This window comes from Colletotrichum fructicola (assembly GCF_000319635.2).
Source record: "Colletotrichum fructicola Nara gc5 chromosome Unknown KSG_Nara_v1_contig01, whole genome shotgun sequence".
Lineage (NCBI taxonomy): Eukaryota > Fungi > Ascomycota > Sordariomycetes > Glomerellales > Glomerellaceae > Colletotrichum > Colletotrichum fructicola.
The window spans coordinates 1,690,107-1,704,929 of record NW_027094051.1 but is presented as its reverse complement, the minus strand read 5'-3'; the positions used below and the strand labels follow the sequence as shown (position 1 = coordinate 1,704,929).

At 56.2% G+C, this 14,823-nt stretch overlaps 5 protein-coding genes across 5 annotated transcripts; 2 read left to right on the top strand and 3 right to left on the bottom strand.

The window, feature by feature from the left end:
• Window positions 1-24: 24 nt before the first annotated feature.
• On the bottom strand, window positions 25-3,727 carry PEX1 (Peroxisome biosynthesis protein PAS1; the record flags this gene model as incomplete). The annotated part of the gene is made up of 2 exons (XM_066150681.1): window positions 25-3,552; window positions 3,608-3,727. 2 exons carry the CDS (start codon window positions 3,725-3,727, stop codon window positions 25-27), a joined length of 3,648 nt encoding a protein of 1,215 aa, XP_066009718.1.
• Window positions 3,728-4,347: 620 nt separating this feature from the next.
• On the top strand, window positions 4,348-7,021 carry mcm7 (DNA replication licensing factor MCM7; the record flags this gene model as incomplete). Its single annotated transcript, XM_032032402.1, has 5 exons — window positions 4,348-4,396; window positions 4,461-4,708; window positions 4,766-4,890; window positions 4,941-6,888; window positions 6,956-7,021. The coding sequence occupies 5 exons, from the start codon at window positions 4,348-4,350 to the stop codon at window positions 7,019-7,021; spliced, it is 2,436 nt and encodes an 811-aa protein (XP_031888395.1).
• Window positions 7,022-7,438: 417 nt separating this feature from the next.
• CGGC5_v000491 (mitochondrial 37S ribosomal protein mS29) lies at window positions 7,439-8,957 on the bottom strand (the record flags this gene model as incomplete). The annotated part of the gene is made up of 2 exons (XM_032032403.1): window positions 7,439-8,229; window positions 8,282-8,957. The coding sequence occupies 2 exons, from the start codon at window positions 8,955-8,957 to the stop codon at window positions 7,439-7,441; spliced, it is 1,467 nt and encodes a 488-aa protein (XP_031888396.1).
• Window positions 8,958-9,444: 487 nt separating this feature from the next.
• On the top strand, window positions 9,445-10,029 carry RRS1 (Regulator of ribosome biosynthesis; the record flags this gene model as incomplete). Its single annotated transcript, XM_032032404.1, has 1 exon — window positions 9,445-10,029. The coding sequence occupies one exon, from the start codon at window positions 9,445-9,447 to the stop codon at window positions 10,027-10,029; it is 585 nt and encodes a 194-aa protein (XP_031888393.1).
• An 863-nt stretch (window positions 10,030-10,892) lies between these two features.
• On the bottom strand, window positions 10,893-13,281 carry rga2-0 (putative Rho-type GTPase-activating protein 2; the record flags this gene model as incomplete). The annotated part of the gene is made up of 3 exons (XM_032032405.1): window positions 10,893-11,638; window positions 11,692-12,516; window positions 12,654-13,281. The coding sequence occupies 3 exons, from the start codon at window positions 13,279-13,281 to the stop codon at window positions 10,893-10,895; spliced, it is 2,199 nt and encodes a 732-aa protein (XP_031888394.1).
• Between the last annotated feature and the right edge of the window lie 1,542 nt (window positions 13,282-14,823).

The window sequence follows — 14,823 nt, the reverse complement described above, 5'->3', positions numbered from 1 at the left end:
GCTGGTGCGCTCTCGTATGCGAGCTTACATGAGGCTACTTCGCCCGCCAATTTCCATGCTACCTTGGCCGTCTCTCATCTCACCACTACGGCCGACAACAAATTCTCTATAGATTCTTTGCAGTCTTGCTCGCTCCTGCGTACTGATACTGGACCTGGTACTCTCCAGAGCTTTCATCAAGTGGTCCAACCTCACCACAACCTCCTTATCCTCGACGGGCTTAGCCTCGCCCTCTGGACGTTGTGCGTGCTTGACCCTCTTCCGAGCTTGCTTAATGCTTTCCAGCTTGGCTAATATTGCGTTGTTTTCCACAATCTCCGCGGATCGGCTGATGGCCTTCGTAGCAGGCGCCGCATCTTGCCCATACCTGAACTGCACGAAGCTGGGAATCGACCCGTTCGAGGAAGCCGACTTTCCGTTGACCTTGCCGTTGGTCGTAGGAGGGTGTGAGACATCATCCAACACGTCGTGAATTGCCTCCAGCTGTGAGTTAGAGACAAGCGCCTGGAGATCTGCTCCAGAAAATCCCTCCGTCCGTCGTGCAATTTCCGTCCAGGCATCGTCAGACTTCGTCAGTTCCTCGCTCAGCTTGACCTTGCTAGAAAGCGACTTTAGAATGTCGACACGTTCTTCCAGTGACGGCATGTCGCAGAGCAGGGACTTATCCAAACGGCCTGGACGAAGCAGTGCAGGATCGATCAGGTCCGGTCGAGAAGTGGCTGCGAGTACGTACACACCAGAGAGGCCTTCTGCACCGTCCATCTGAGTGAGGAGCTGGTTCACCACGCGGTCCGTCACTCCCGTAGAATCATGTCCACGCTTTGGCGCAATAGAGTCAAATTCGTCGAAGAACAGGACGCAAGGCTTGGCGGCCGATGCACGCTCGAAGAGATCGCGGACACTCTTCTCCGAGGCACCGATGTACTTGTTGAGAATTTCAGGTCCCTTGACGCTGATGAAGTTGAGACCACATTCTCCAGCCACCGCACTTGCGAGAAGGGTTTTGCCACAACCGGGGTATCCGTACAACAGGAGACCAGACCGCAGCCGCAAAGGGCATTGCTCGAAAATGGGCGCGTATTTTGTCGGGTATTGCAAGGTCTCAAGGAGAACCTGTCGGGTCTCCGTCAAACCACCGATCGAGCTGAATGTTGTGGTAGAGCTCTGTAGAGAGACATTTCGAAGTGACGCCGGCGTGAAACCCTTGAGGGCGCTGTCGAAGTCAACGCGGCCAAGGTTAACGGCACCTCCCTCGTTATCCTCGCTGACTGATCGAATGATTGCCTCATTGCGAGCCCTTGCGACGAGCAAGCTAATGTCTCCTGGCATGTAACCGTCTGTGAGACCAGCGACGTCGAGGAAGTCTAGATCAGGATCCAGAACGAAGCCTGCTGCTGTCCCGTTCCGCTGCTCATAACTGCCTTGGCTGCCTGCGTCCATCCAAGCGCTATCTTCACCTGCTGCACTGCCATCCGCTGTTTGAGGTCGACTACCATCATGAGACACCTGCGGAATGTCTTCAGGAGAAACAGCATCCTGTCTCACAATGGACTCCATGACCTTGCGCCTTGCTTCCTTGTTTGGCGCCTTTAGGTCGATGATTTCACGAACGACGTGACCTCCAATTATAACATTATTCAAAGAATCCTTGCCCTCGGATGTCGCCAGCAAAACCACGCCAGTCTCCGCGTTGCAATATTGACGCACAATGCTGCTAATGATTTCACTCACTTGGCGGCTGCGTCCGTTGTCGTTGCCGACTTGCAACTCCGTTTCCACCGGACACAGCTTATCGAGGTCGTCGAGAACTACAAGCGCCTTGCCCCCTAGTCGGGCTCCCCAGCTTGCTGACATAAAAACCTGATTCAACGTGTCTTTGATAGTTGCGACTCTCGTTTCGTCGTTAACAAGCTTTCTGCATGGGAAGTATGTGGTGTGAAACAGTAGTTCTTTTCCGAGCTCGTGAGCCAGTGACTTGGCAACAGCAGTCTTGCCTGAGCCAAGAGCACCAGTGAGGAGAGTCGAAGATAGATGAGAGAGGTGACTTCGAAGATCTTGCAGCAATTTGTCAATGCCCACAAGCTGACCATCATAAGAGGGTTGCAACTCGGCAAGACTGTCGTTGTTCATCCACTGAGGACGAGGGACCGGGTCACGGAATTCGATATTGATCTTGTCGCTGAGTCCCAGTACCCATTTTGTCGACGATCTGAGTGGATCGCTGTTGATGGCAGTCGGGTCGAAGCGCACGACACCACCTTCCCAGCCTTGAGGAGCCTCCAACCCGTCGTAGAGACCAATGACTGATCCATCGGTCAGAGGACCACTAAGAAGGGAAGAAGAATCCTTGCGAGCTCCATACATATGCTTGAATTGCTTTGAAGCTTCTTCCTTTCCAGCTTTGGACTCGCCGCCGAACTTCAAACCGTCTGATGTCGACTTCTTGGAGGCTGCAAATGGGTGGATGATCAGCCTCTGCACGGCATCTAGTGGCCATTGCTGAGGCGCTGGCTCAATTTTGATAATGCCGCCTACAGCGCCTGTGAAGCCCAAAGTTGAGCACAACGGCGAAGACAGCGCGATTGTTTTGCTGTCAGGAGGATCATCCCAAGCCCGCAAATGCGCGATAACCTTAGTCGAGATCTTGGACGCGTTGGACGCTGCTTCAGCGTCCTGCTGCGGCTTTTGCGGGTTGGTGCTGGGTTGGGGGGTTGGACGCAGTATATTGACCGAAACGTAGTTTACACCTCGGAAGTCCTTGGTATAGAGAATGTCGCGGTCGACCCAAACACTGAAGTCTTGAATCGTGATGTCCTCGTCAAACCACTCCACACATGCCGTCTGGTCTACACCTCGGAGACACAACGCCGGTTTTCGCTCCTCTCGCGCACTTCGACGACGAACTGTGCTCGCGCCACTTCGCTTCGATTTGGATGTGCTGGCCACGCTGCGGTTCTCCCCCAGCGAATGCGACGTCTTGGCTCGGGTCTTTGGCGCAACGATGACTTCGGCGTTCGGTGAGATTTTTGCGAATGGAAAATCGGTTGGTGGCGGGGGATCGAGCGATACGACCTTGATGTTGGCTGTAGAAGTTGGTGACAGATGCAACGTGACGGCGTGCGGCTGGACGATGGAACCAGTGCTCGAGAGGAAGGCGGGGTTCGGTAAGGCACGGACTTGATACTGCAGGTTGAGTTCGAGGAAGTTCGCGTTGAGCTCAATCATTTCCCAGTCTTCCGGCGTAAGCGGCTCAATGTTGATCGTGTGCGCAACCGGAGGATCGACGTGTATGGAGGCTGTCACCTTCTGCCCATCCGAGAGTCCCAAAGTGTTGGCGAGCGTGGCATCAATTTCAACCTGTGCCACTTCTTGCTCGCGTCCACCACTCCTGCCACCATTGATCCCGTCTCGTCCGACTATGGGGGCGACTTTGCGCTTACTCGGCATGCCGGTCCAGCCCACGAAGACGGACCGTTGTTGTGATGCGCCGGACCCGGAGGCGCTCGCGGAGGAAGGTCGGTAATTGAGTTCCACGACGACATTTTGCGCGGGCTATTGCGCAATTGTTAATTTGAACTCTACTGCAGATAGCATAGGCATTTCTTACGGTGTTGACGTTGACGAGGAGCGAGACCAACGATGCGGGGAGGTTGACCAGGCAGCTCTTGAGCTGGGGGGAGAGAGAGATCTCCGCCGGAGTCGATTGCGCATTCCGCCGTGGAGCCATGACAGCAATTGACTGATCAGCAATCCATGAGGTTGTACAAAACAAAAGAGTGGCACGCTCTTAGCAGAGAGCAAGATAGATTCGCGGGCGTGGTTCGCTCTAGACGTAGCTGGAGTCTGGAGAAGCTAGCTGTTGGAGCTGGAAATGAGAGATGAACCGAGACTGGCCCAGGCATGTGCCGACGCCGAGGCATTCCCGGCATGGAAAGGGACCTCCACCCCATTGGGCCCGAACACGGGGTAGCTGCAGGAGTCCTGTACGTATCTTTTCCGGACCCCCTGGCTTTTGGGGAGCAGGATCCATATGTTACGCCACATTGTGGCTTGCCCCGAAAATCAATTAACGCGTGTCTGACACGCTCGCGTCTGGAAGTCGCGTAATTTCGTGGTTTGGTCTCCCGGTCAATGTCTTCCCCCCTAGCGCATTGATTAGGTCCCGTCGATTCTTCTTCCAGCCCCCACCCGGCGCCAAACTTCGATTCGATAGCAGCAGAACAGAACCGAGCTGCCGTCGCAAAGACGAATTATACCCCTTTCACAACTGCACCTGCGTCTGTCAGACTAGGTCATTGAGCTTCCAAGAGACAATTCTGCAGTCGAGACCCCGCAAATTCTGTCAAGATGGCGCTTCGTCAATTCAAGGCGCCGGTAGCGTATGAAGCGCAGCAGAGTAAGCCAGACCTGCCAACTCGATCCCACACCGCTGTCGCAAGACGATCCTAACTCGCTGCTAGCCGCTCTCGAATCCTTCCTCAAAGACTTCAAGGCGTCGCCTGAGCAGACCATCGCACATGCCCTCGGCAACATTACGATAGACGAAGATGACTTTAGCGACGACGATGAATTGATGGAGGACGATGGTGCCCGCCAGACTCACCGCCGGGATAAGACCCCGCCCGCGCATAAATACCAGGCCATGATGCAGAAGCTTGCAGACCGCCAGATTGATGAGGTTTTGGTCGACCTGGACGACATCGCAGCTGTGGGCAAACCCGAGTAACTTGTCTGGCATGAGACTGAGGACTGACGATAACTCTAGTTCGAATCACAAATCGGCGACGAGCTCCATTTGGTGGAGTCCATCGAGACCAACACCAAGCATTATGTCGAATTGATGTCAAGAGCGGTGGACAAGCTTATGCCCAAGCCTAGCGCCGACACAACGTATGCCAACTTGCAACCCCTTGGAAATGCTTCACACTAACGGCAAAAAGCTTCAAGGATGACGTTCTGGATGTTTTGATGGAGCGAAGACAGAGGAGAAACGAGCAACTGCAGCGTCAAGCTACTGAGCCTACGGATGGCCAGCTCCCCGACCCTACCGTCGCCGAGGACAAGTTCCCCGCCGAGCTCACTCGCCGATATACCCTCGTCTTCAAGCCTCGATCCGATTCCCCTGACCACCCAGCGAAGGCCTATGCCGTGCGTAACGTCAAGGGCGACCAGCTTGGCCACCTGATTACCGTTCGCGCAATCGCCACCAGAGTTTCAGACGTCAAGCCCATCGTGCAGGTCAGCGCCTACACCTGTGACCGTTGCGGCTGCGAAATCTTCCAGCCCGTCAACGAGAAGTCATTCGGTCCGTTGACCGTATGCCCCTCAAAGGATTGCGAGATGAACCAGGCCAAGGGTCAGCTTCACCCATCTACGAGAGCCTCCAAGTTCTTGCCCTTCCAGGAGGTCAAGGTTCAGGAGCTTGCGGAGCAGGTTCCCATCGGTCAGATTCCTCGTACCTTGACTGTTCTGTGTTACGGTACCTCGGTGCGCAAGGTCAACCCGGGCGATGTTGTCGATATTTCGGGTATCTTCCTACCCACCCCTTACACTGGTTTCAAGGCTATGAGGGCCGGTCTTCTGACCGATACCTTCCTGGAGGCGCATCACATCGTCCAGCACAAGAAGGCCTACTCCGAAATGATCGTGGACGCCAAGCTTGTTCGCCGCATCGACCAGTACAGGCAATCCGGCCAAGTCTACGAGCTTCTTGCAAAGTCTATTGCCCCCGAAATCTATGGACACCTCGATGTCAAGAAGGCACTTCTCCTGCTTCTCATTGGTGCTCCGTTGAAGCAAGCTGAGGATGGCATGAAGATTCGTGGTGACATCAACATCTGCTTGATGGGTGACCCTGGTGTGGCCAAGTCCCAGCTGCTCAAGTACATCTCAAAGGTCGCTCCCCGTGGTGTCTACACCTCCGGTCGCGGTTCCAGTGGTGTCGGTCTGACGGCTGCCGTCATGCGTGATCCTGTAACCGACGAGATGGTTCTCGAGGGTGGTGCTCTCGTCCTCGCTGACAACGGCATCTGCTGTATCGATGAATTCGACAAAATGGACGAGAACGACCGTACAGCTATCCACGAGGTTATGGAACAGCAGACCATCTCCATCTCCAAGGCTGGCATTTCCACCACTCTCAACGCCCGCACTTCCATCCTTGCCGCCGCTAACCCCATTTACGGTCGCTACAACCCTCGCATCTCCCCGGTCGAGAACATCAACCTCCCCGCCGCTCTCCTCTCTCGTTTCGACATCATGTTCTTGCTTCTTGATACCCCATCTCGCGAGTCTGACGCCCAGCTCGCCAAGCACGTCGCCTATGTCCACATGCATATGAAGCACCCGGACATTGGCACCGACTCTGTTGTTTTCTCACCGCACGAGGTCCGCTCCTACGTCGCTCAAGCTCGCACATACCGCCCTGTCGTCACGGAAGGCATCAACGAGTACATCATCAAGACATACGTTCGTATGCGCGAGCAGCAGCGCCGCGCAGAGAAGAAGGGCCAACAGTTCACCCACACGACGCCGCGTACCCTCCTCGGTATCATCCGTCTCGCCCAGGCCCTCGCCCGTCTTCGTTTCTCCAACGAGGTTACCAACGACGACGTCGACGAGGGGCTGCGCCTCATTGAGGCCTCCAAGGAGAGTCTCGCCGCCGAGCAGAGCAGCTCCGGACGCTCGCGTCTTAACGCGAGCAGCAGAATCTACAACCTGGTCAAGTCGCTGGCCGACAGCGGTGCCTGCCGCGCCGACGATGCCGACGACGAAGACGATGAGCTTGGCACTGAAATGTCCCTCCGCAAGGTCAAGGAGCGTGTCATTGCCAAGGGATTCACCGAGGACCAGTGGCTCGCTGCCCTGGAGGAGTACAACGAGCTCGATGTAAGTTTTCACCCACAACCCAATCTTTCTTTTCTTCAGAGACATTCTCCAACCCATCGGAAAATAGGTGTGGCAAACGGCTGGCAACGGCACCAGATTGGTCTTCATCACGGCCGCAGGAACGCACGACTAATTGTCAGCGGACGATGGTACTGTCGGGGTTGCGTAGTGTCGTTGAAAAATGTTATTCGTCATATACGGCTTTGCAAACTGAAGCCGCCTTGGGATTGGCGTTGTTGGGTTTATCATGGATGAAGTGACCAGAGAGGTGGAGAGGCTGACTTTTCCCAACCACTCGAATGAAGAAGATAATGAATCACAAAAGATGCCAGATACATCTCAGTCCTTTGTCTCGTTCAATGATCATGATGTCAAAGTAGTCGCAAAGCTCATTCCTTTTACGTGGATTGGGAAATTCTCATAACTTCAGATGATGGTAGTATAGTACAAAAGCTCTTCCTTTTTTCACACCTCCCACATCTTTGGTACACTGATACATGTATACACTGCCCGCCCCCACCCGCACTTCTCATTCCATCGTCCCATCCCTTTAGTACTGCAGCATACGCGTGTTGAGCAAGCTCGCCCGCTCCAACTCGCCGAGGATACCACCACCAGCGACAGTCCACTTCTCACCAACAGAACCGGCGTCAACGCGCGAGCGATACATGCCGCTGGCAGCCCAGTACTCCATCACGGCGCGGGCCTCGTCGCGGCTGACGCCGCTGACGTTGAACGTCTCGACGTTGCGGACGGACTCGTAGATGCGGTCGTCGTAGCCCTTGCCGTACGGGTCGGGCGTGGGGACGTGCAGGCCCTCGGCGGCGGCGGCGGACTGCGCAAGGGCGAGTTCCATGGACGGGGAGCGGGGCGCATTGCTGCGGCTGGTGGCGGCGATGACGGCGCCGCCGTTGGCGAGGGGCGTCTTGCCGCTGAGGGCGTCGACGAAGAGGCGGACCAGGGTGAGATCGTGGGCGTGCACGAGGTTGAAGGCCGGGTCGCGGTAGGCAGAGATCTTCATGATGTGGGAGAGGCCATCGAGGGTGAGGAGGACCGGGGGCCCGCCGGGAGCGGTGGTCAACTCGGACCAGAGGGCCTGGAAGGCGGGCCAGGCGAACTCGGTCTCCTTGGCGGCGTTTGCGATGTCGTAGAGGGTGCCGTCCTTGGGGACGTGAAGGAGCTCCGGGTACTCCTTTGTGATCTTGTGCTTCTTGAGGACGGACCCGTTGGCCTTCATGATTTGCTGCAGGAGGTTGAAGCAGTAGGTTGGCTGGTAGAATTGGAGGGGCTTGGAGCTGGGGACGGGGCTGTAGTCCGTGTTGGAGTTGGTCAGGTCTTGGGCTATGGAGTGTGTTAGTTGCGATGATGATGCTTGTGAAGTGAGTGAGCATACCTTCGGGGATGTTAATGACAACCCAGTTATTCATGAGAGCGTGAGCCATGGTTTGCAGCAGCAACATGCTCTTGCCTCCAACTTTGTCTCCCGTCAACACCGTCCTCAACGTCTGCCTCTCCTGGACGGCCTTGTCGACCCTGCTGACCAGCTTCACCGTCTCCTCCCTCACGAGCATGTGCGGTTTCCTGAACAGGCCCCAGGGCTGGTGGATCTTGAACGCCTCGAGCGTGCGCAGCTGGTCGACAAGCTGATCCGGCAGACCGACCATGGTCCCCTGGGCCTCAACCGAAGACATTGTGGTCCCGTCAACCACCTTCAGGCCCTCAACGAGCAGCGCACTGTTGTTGCTGAGCGTGATGCGCTTGCGGAAGGCCTTACGCTCTCCCGGCGCGGGCTTCTTCACCTTGATGTTCTCCCGCTTCTTCTTGGAGTTCTGGTTGATCTTGCCGCGACGGATGTGCTTTCCCCAGTGTTGTACCTTGCGCATGGTCGAGGCGTTGGCGCCGCCGGCTGCAAGGGCAGAGGTGGTCGAGAAGAGGGCGGAGCCGGAGGGGGCGGCGGCCGCATAGGAGGTGATGACGGGGACGATGCGCTGCGAGAGGACCCGGGGTGCTGCTACTGCTGCGGCCGTCGTCGGCCGGGTGAGGCACCGCGCGCAGTTGGCGGAGGCCATTGTGGGTGGTTTCGGTGCCCGAGGCTGGCTGTTTCTTGCTCGTATGTCTGTTTTCCGGTGAATCTTTATGAGGCCATTCGGATTGGCACAGTCGCGGGTGTTCGGTTCCGTCCGAAGCAGCTCGTCGAGTCGCCCCTTTGGTAGGTCGTCGTCGTGCGATGTCTTTCCCCAAGCTCCAAAAAGTTCGTAAATTCTCGGGGTCGTTAGAGGCACACCCCTCCGGGGCTCGTAGGTCATTGAGCCAATTGCAGCGCTGATTGGCGGGGCGCTGTTGGTCGGCGGTGCGGTGGCAGTTGATCCGATCTAATCGCTCGCCGCCAAAATTTCTGGCAGAAAAAAAGTTCTGGATAATCCCACCTGCAGGCGCCCCAGATACGCTCCCCCGTTACGCCGTACAACTCCAGACATCTGCACACTCCAAACCTCCCCGAAAGTCGCCATTCCGAACCAAACCACGAAACAAAAGCACGCGACACCGGCTATCGAAATGGCGCTCCCTGTTTCGCGCCCCAAGCTGCCCGTCGCAGTCAACAAGCCCACACCCTACAACTTCGACCTGGGCCTGCTGCTCGCCAACGACCCCAACCCCCTCGAGCTCGACCAGTCCGCCATTGAGGAATCCCTCGCCGCTACAGCTCGCGATGGCGCCCAGGCCCTCATCAACCAGCTCCTGACCACCTGCCCTCTCCAAAGCACCTCCGACGGCGTCCTCCTGACGCTTCCGCCCCCCTCGACGGACCTGCCGCGCGAGAAGCCCGTCCCCAAGGCCAAGGAGCCGACCAAGTGGGAGCGCTTCGCCGCCAAGCGCGGCATCAAGCCCAAGACGCGCGAGCAGCGCAAGAACCTCGCCTTCGACGAGGACACGCAGGAGTGGCGCCGCAAGTGGGGTTACAAGGGCCTGAACAAGAAGGGCGAGGACGACTGGGTTGTCGAGGTCGATGCCGAGAAGGAGATGAACCGCCCCGAGGGCACCACGATCCGTGGCGACAAGCGCAGGGAACGAAAGGAGAAGATCAAGCGCAACGAGAGGAAAATGAGAAAGAACCAACGCGAGGCGGCTGGCAAACGGTAGAGAAAAGATGGAGACCAAAATTGTGTAATGCTTTTAGGTTCGGCATGGGTTGGCGTTTTATTGGCGGTGGTTATTCATATCCAGTCTGTATGCTTGGGCGTCGGATTCTTAAAAGGAATGGAACGGCTTCACGAGCCAGATCTCTGGCTCTGATTACATCAACCTTGACCGGGCACTGGTGCTTTGAATTGTGAACTTGTGGTCCTCATTTTCCACCGCGGGCCTCGTCTGGCCGCGCTTGACCTCGTGCTACATATATAATCCTTCATATAGTACACAGATCCCACCGAACCCCCTCAGTCATACTTATTCGTGAGCTGTGTCCGTGTCCCCCGACCTAGCCAGCATTTCGTGAATGCTCCTCATCCCCATGTCCTGCTATGCTACTAAAGACCAAACATCGCTAGATTCGTAGCTCCTTACAAAAGTGCAGAAAAGAAGAAAATTAGGTACCCAAATTTGAGCTGCCTGAAGCGCGAACGCAAGACGGCGGCTCGGGTTGCGAGGATCCTGTTCGTTGATGCAAAAGTAGCCCAACGCAGTTTCCTAAAGGGATAAAACGACGGCTTTTGTGATACGATTCGATGCCCTGGGGTATACCAAATAGCATGATGCTGTGTCGCAAACGAAGCGGAACCCAATCTGCAATCTCTATGCGGTCCGTCACCTGGAGATTTTTGCAACCACCCGGACAGCATCAAGATAGTGATGGGATGGAAGCGCATGAAGGGGAAAACGAAAGTCGTTAACGGCGTAAGGTCGTCGTCGATAATGTAATGTTGATGCAACTGCTCCGTATGCACACGAGTTCCGCCTGGGTATTCGAGGTTGAAAGAAACTGTTGATGGTTTCTATACTGTGCTTTAGAAACCGAGTGGCGAGAGAGGCTTGATGGGTGACAGAGGTCGCAGGTCGCTGGAACCTCGTGGCGCGTCGCGGCCGCTGTCAATCGTCAGAGTTGTCGCCATGGTCGAGTTAGATGCGACACTGCCGTTGGACTCAGAGAGTTGGAGGGGCTTTTTTTTTAGCCGCCGATCCTTTGGTTGCTCAGTACTAGCGTTTGAGTGCTTGCTGCTGTTGTCAGACGGTGTTGCAGCCCTCTCCAAAGTAATCGTTGGTTCCTCCGGCGTTGGTTCCTGTGATGACTCCTTGGATGGCTTGCGTGGCTCTGACAGGCCCTTCGGGGGAGGTTGGTCGAAAAGCTGATACTCCTGCTCGATGAACTTTGCCTCGTTCTTGCAGCCCTTCCAGCAGTCGCGCCAGTCGCAAACCAGGAATCTGAAGCAGAACGCATCAATCTTCATGCAGGGCTGGAAGCAAATGCAAAGGTTTCGGAAGTCCATCTTGTTCTTGTCGGAATGGGCCAAAAGTAGGCTGAGATGGCAGGTGATGGCGAAGAGCAGGTAGTAGTTGAACGGCGATAGGTTAGACAGCTCCTCGACCAGGAGTGGAGGAACGGTTTCGTAGCCAGCGCATTCCCTCGCAACGCGTTCCTGTGCCTCCTTCGGGAACAGCTCATCGGGAAGCTCTCTCAGCCATGCCTTGAGCATGGAACCGATAATATTGATGTCGTACAAGTCAGGCTGCTCGAATAAGTTGACGTCGTATTCTAGAAATCTTGTTAGTGCGCTGGTCACATCTGCGTGGATTGTGTCGTCAAACCTTCGTCGAATCTCCTCTGCCACTTCTTGATCTGGGGTCCACTACCCGGCACACGATACAGGCCCTCGACATCGCAGCCCTTGTAATTCAAATAGTCGATTGCGCGCCATGGGAAAGCAGGCATCCAGAACTCAGTCTTGTCTCTAGAGTCCTCCAAACGCTTCGAAATACGTGTGCGTCGTGTTTGCTCGACCAGAGGTAGGTTGATTGTCTTAAGCTGGTAGTGTTCGTCGTCGATGACAGGCTCCTTCTCCGTCGTGCTGCCACTGCGGCCGCCCTTTCCGAAAAGGCGATTGCTGATCATATCTCTTCCGCTCTTCAAACCACCGAAAAAGCCTCCATTTGCCGAAGAGGAATTCTGGCGGGGGTGGTGCTCCTTTTCTCTCTGAATCTCCTTGTTCCCCTTCTCCCTCAGATTTTCTTTGTTGCCCATGTCTCGTGGCGAACCGCGGTCTTCTGAGCGGTTCCGCGCCGTGGAATTGACCATTTCCTTGATTGACCTGTCAGTTGCAGGTGCAGGCGCTGACGCCTTGCGTGGGTTGTAAGGGTCGGAGGGGATGTGCGACGGCTCGGGTTCGCTGATCGTTATTGGTACGGGGCTCGGCTGCTTGTCCCTAGAGCTTGAGCCGTCCTTGTCGCGGTCCTTGTCGCGGAGGGACTTGTTACGGGTCAAGAGACCGAAGGGCTTCGACTTGCCCTTCTTCGACGAAGAGGGTTGGGAAGCGGAAGGATCGAAGTCGGCAGCGGAGGCGATTGACACGTCAGACTTGGACGGCAAGGTGGGTGCGGGCTTTTGGACGGCGTTCTCAGCATAGGACGGGTCGGCTGGTGAAATGGCAGATGGGTTAGCGGCTGAAGAAATGGTCTCACGATAGGCGAAACGGGGGATGGATCAGGTGGTGGGCCCCGGCAGCACAGGCAGTGGGACACTGCGGTCTCAAGAAGGAAAGTTATCCTCGTACCTGAAGGTTGGGTGGGTTGGGTGGTGCTCATGGGAGCACTGTCGGGGCCCCTCGACATAGTTTCGCCTCTCGAGTCAGGGTTCTGGCTCGGGTTCTGCTGGTGGTTATGGCGCGAGGGTTGCTGCTGATGGTGGTGGTGGTGGGCGGGCGAGGATGAGGATGCGATAGAATGGGACGATTTGGACGACTTTGTGAAATTGAAGAAGAAGCCGCCCTTGGAGGCTTTGGTGCTGCTGGAGCCAGGGGAGGGATGGTCGAGGCGGTGCTGAGAACGGGGGCTGATGGGGTGTTGCTGATGATGCTGGCGAGGGGGCGTGTCTTCGGACGCGCGGTGCAGGGCGGAGGAAATGGGCGGATACTGCTGAAATTCGTCGTCGTCGTCGTCGTCGTCAAAGTTTCGATGTTCGTCAGCCAGCTGTAGAGACTGTTTGCGACTGGTGCTGGGTCTTTTCGGAGTGAACCTAAAGGGAGAGCGCGGAGATCTGGGAGAAGATTGCGATTTGGAGCCAGCGCTTGGAGGGACGGTAGAGGCGAGGGTTTCAGCAGAGCGCGGAACGTCCTCAGGCTGGTGGTCGGCGGACTGGGATTCAGACAGCGTCAGCGGCTGCGGTGCATGCTTGCGACCCATGGCAGGAGATTAACGTGCCCCCGGGGGCTCTGGCAGGCAGGCAGGCAAGTCGCTGGGTAAAATAAGTGTTTTGGGGGCCCGGTCAGAGAGGCAAAGGACTCGAAGGCGACACAAGGCGGCGTATGCGCAGGCGTGTGGGCGTATTGTAGGCGTAAGTAGGTGAGCGAGGATGTTGGAGGAGGAGGTGGTGGTGGTGGTGGACAGCGGCTGCGGGAGCGCCAAAAAGAGGACCAGGAGCAGGCAGGGCAGAGCTGCAGCAAGTCCCAGTCAGGTAATCCGTACCGTATGAATCCGACAGGTAGGCGCAGAGTGTCGAGGTACCTCGCCCTTGGAGATGAGATGAGCCAGGTAGAGGCGTGGTAAGGCCCCGAATGTGAGGAGGATGGGGGCGAGGCCAAGTATCAGGGCAGGCAGGCAGGCAGCGGGCAGGCCTCTTAGATGTCGGTGCCTGTGAGGTGTAGTGTGTGCGGTGGTGGCACTTCGAAGGACAGCAGCACCTCCCTCCCTCAGATCTTTGGTGGTGGTATCAACAGTACCTAGCAACAGTGCAACGGCACACAGGGCAAAGCAGCGAACGTGGATCAGGATGGGATGAGATGGGATGGGACAGACAAGCCCAGTAACGACCCCAATCCTGATTCGCTGTCTGCCACAGGAGGGTGAGCTGTAGCTGTTTCGGTGTGCGCACTGGGACGGGGACGGACGGATCACGCATCTGTCGGGGATAGAAAGGGGAGGAGGGGGTGTAACGGCAGGCAGACAGACAGAGCTGCTGTTCTGGATAACAAAAAAACGACAACCCTGTGACAGTGCGGCTGCCCGGCTTGTTCCTAGGCCAGGTGGGCGGCGCAAGGGGCGTGTGTGAATGCAGGAAAGGTGGATGAGGATAGAGTGGTAAAAGATGGGATGGTGAGTTGTGAAATGTGTGTAATGAGAGCAGGCACAGAGGGTGAGAGATAGTAAGAGGGTAAGATGAGGTGCGGTGAGGGACTAGCAGCGCAAATGTAAGGTGACAATGGCAACCTGAAATTGTGAGACCAAAAGATAGGTAAGGTTGGTTGTATTGCACAGATAGATGGGCAATGGAAGGTACCTGAAGGAAGGAGATGATGAGGTAGCAGCTGTGGGATGGGGAAGTGGATGTGGATGTGGACTCTGAGGTTGGAGTGAGGTGAGTGAGGTGAGGTGCCAGCAGCCGGAGCCAGGGAGGCTGATGCAACTATGGAATGAATGGGCGTTGATTTGGGCCTCAAGGAGCCGGCCTTTCGGTGTCGTCTTCTGGGTTGTTCCCTCCTTGTCTACCTGTGCACAAACAGCAGGTGGCTGAAAGGGTTCGATGTAGATAAAATGGGGGATTGATGGAAAAGAGAAGAAGAATGCGTGCTGCCAACTGTCAATGCTGTCTGTCTGGTCTGGTGAGGTTGCTGCTGAGGAGCGCAAATCCGGCCATATGCCTCGATTGTGCCTGTCTCTGTAGGTTGTCTGTGTCGGCTTGTACCTGTGCCTGTACCTGGCAGCCAATGGCGGCAGCTGCAATCTGCA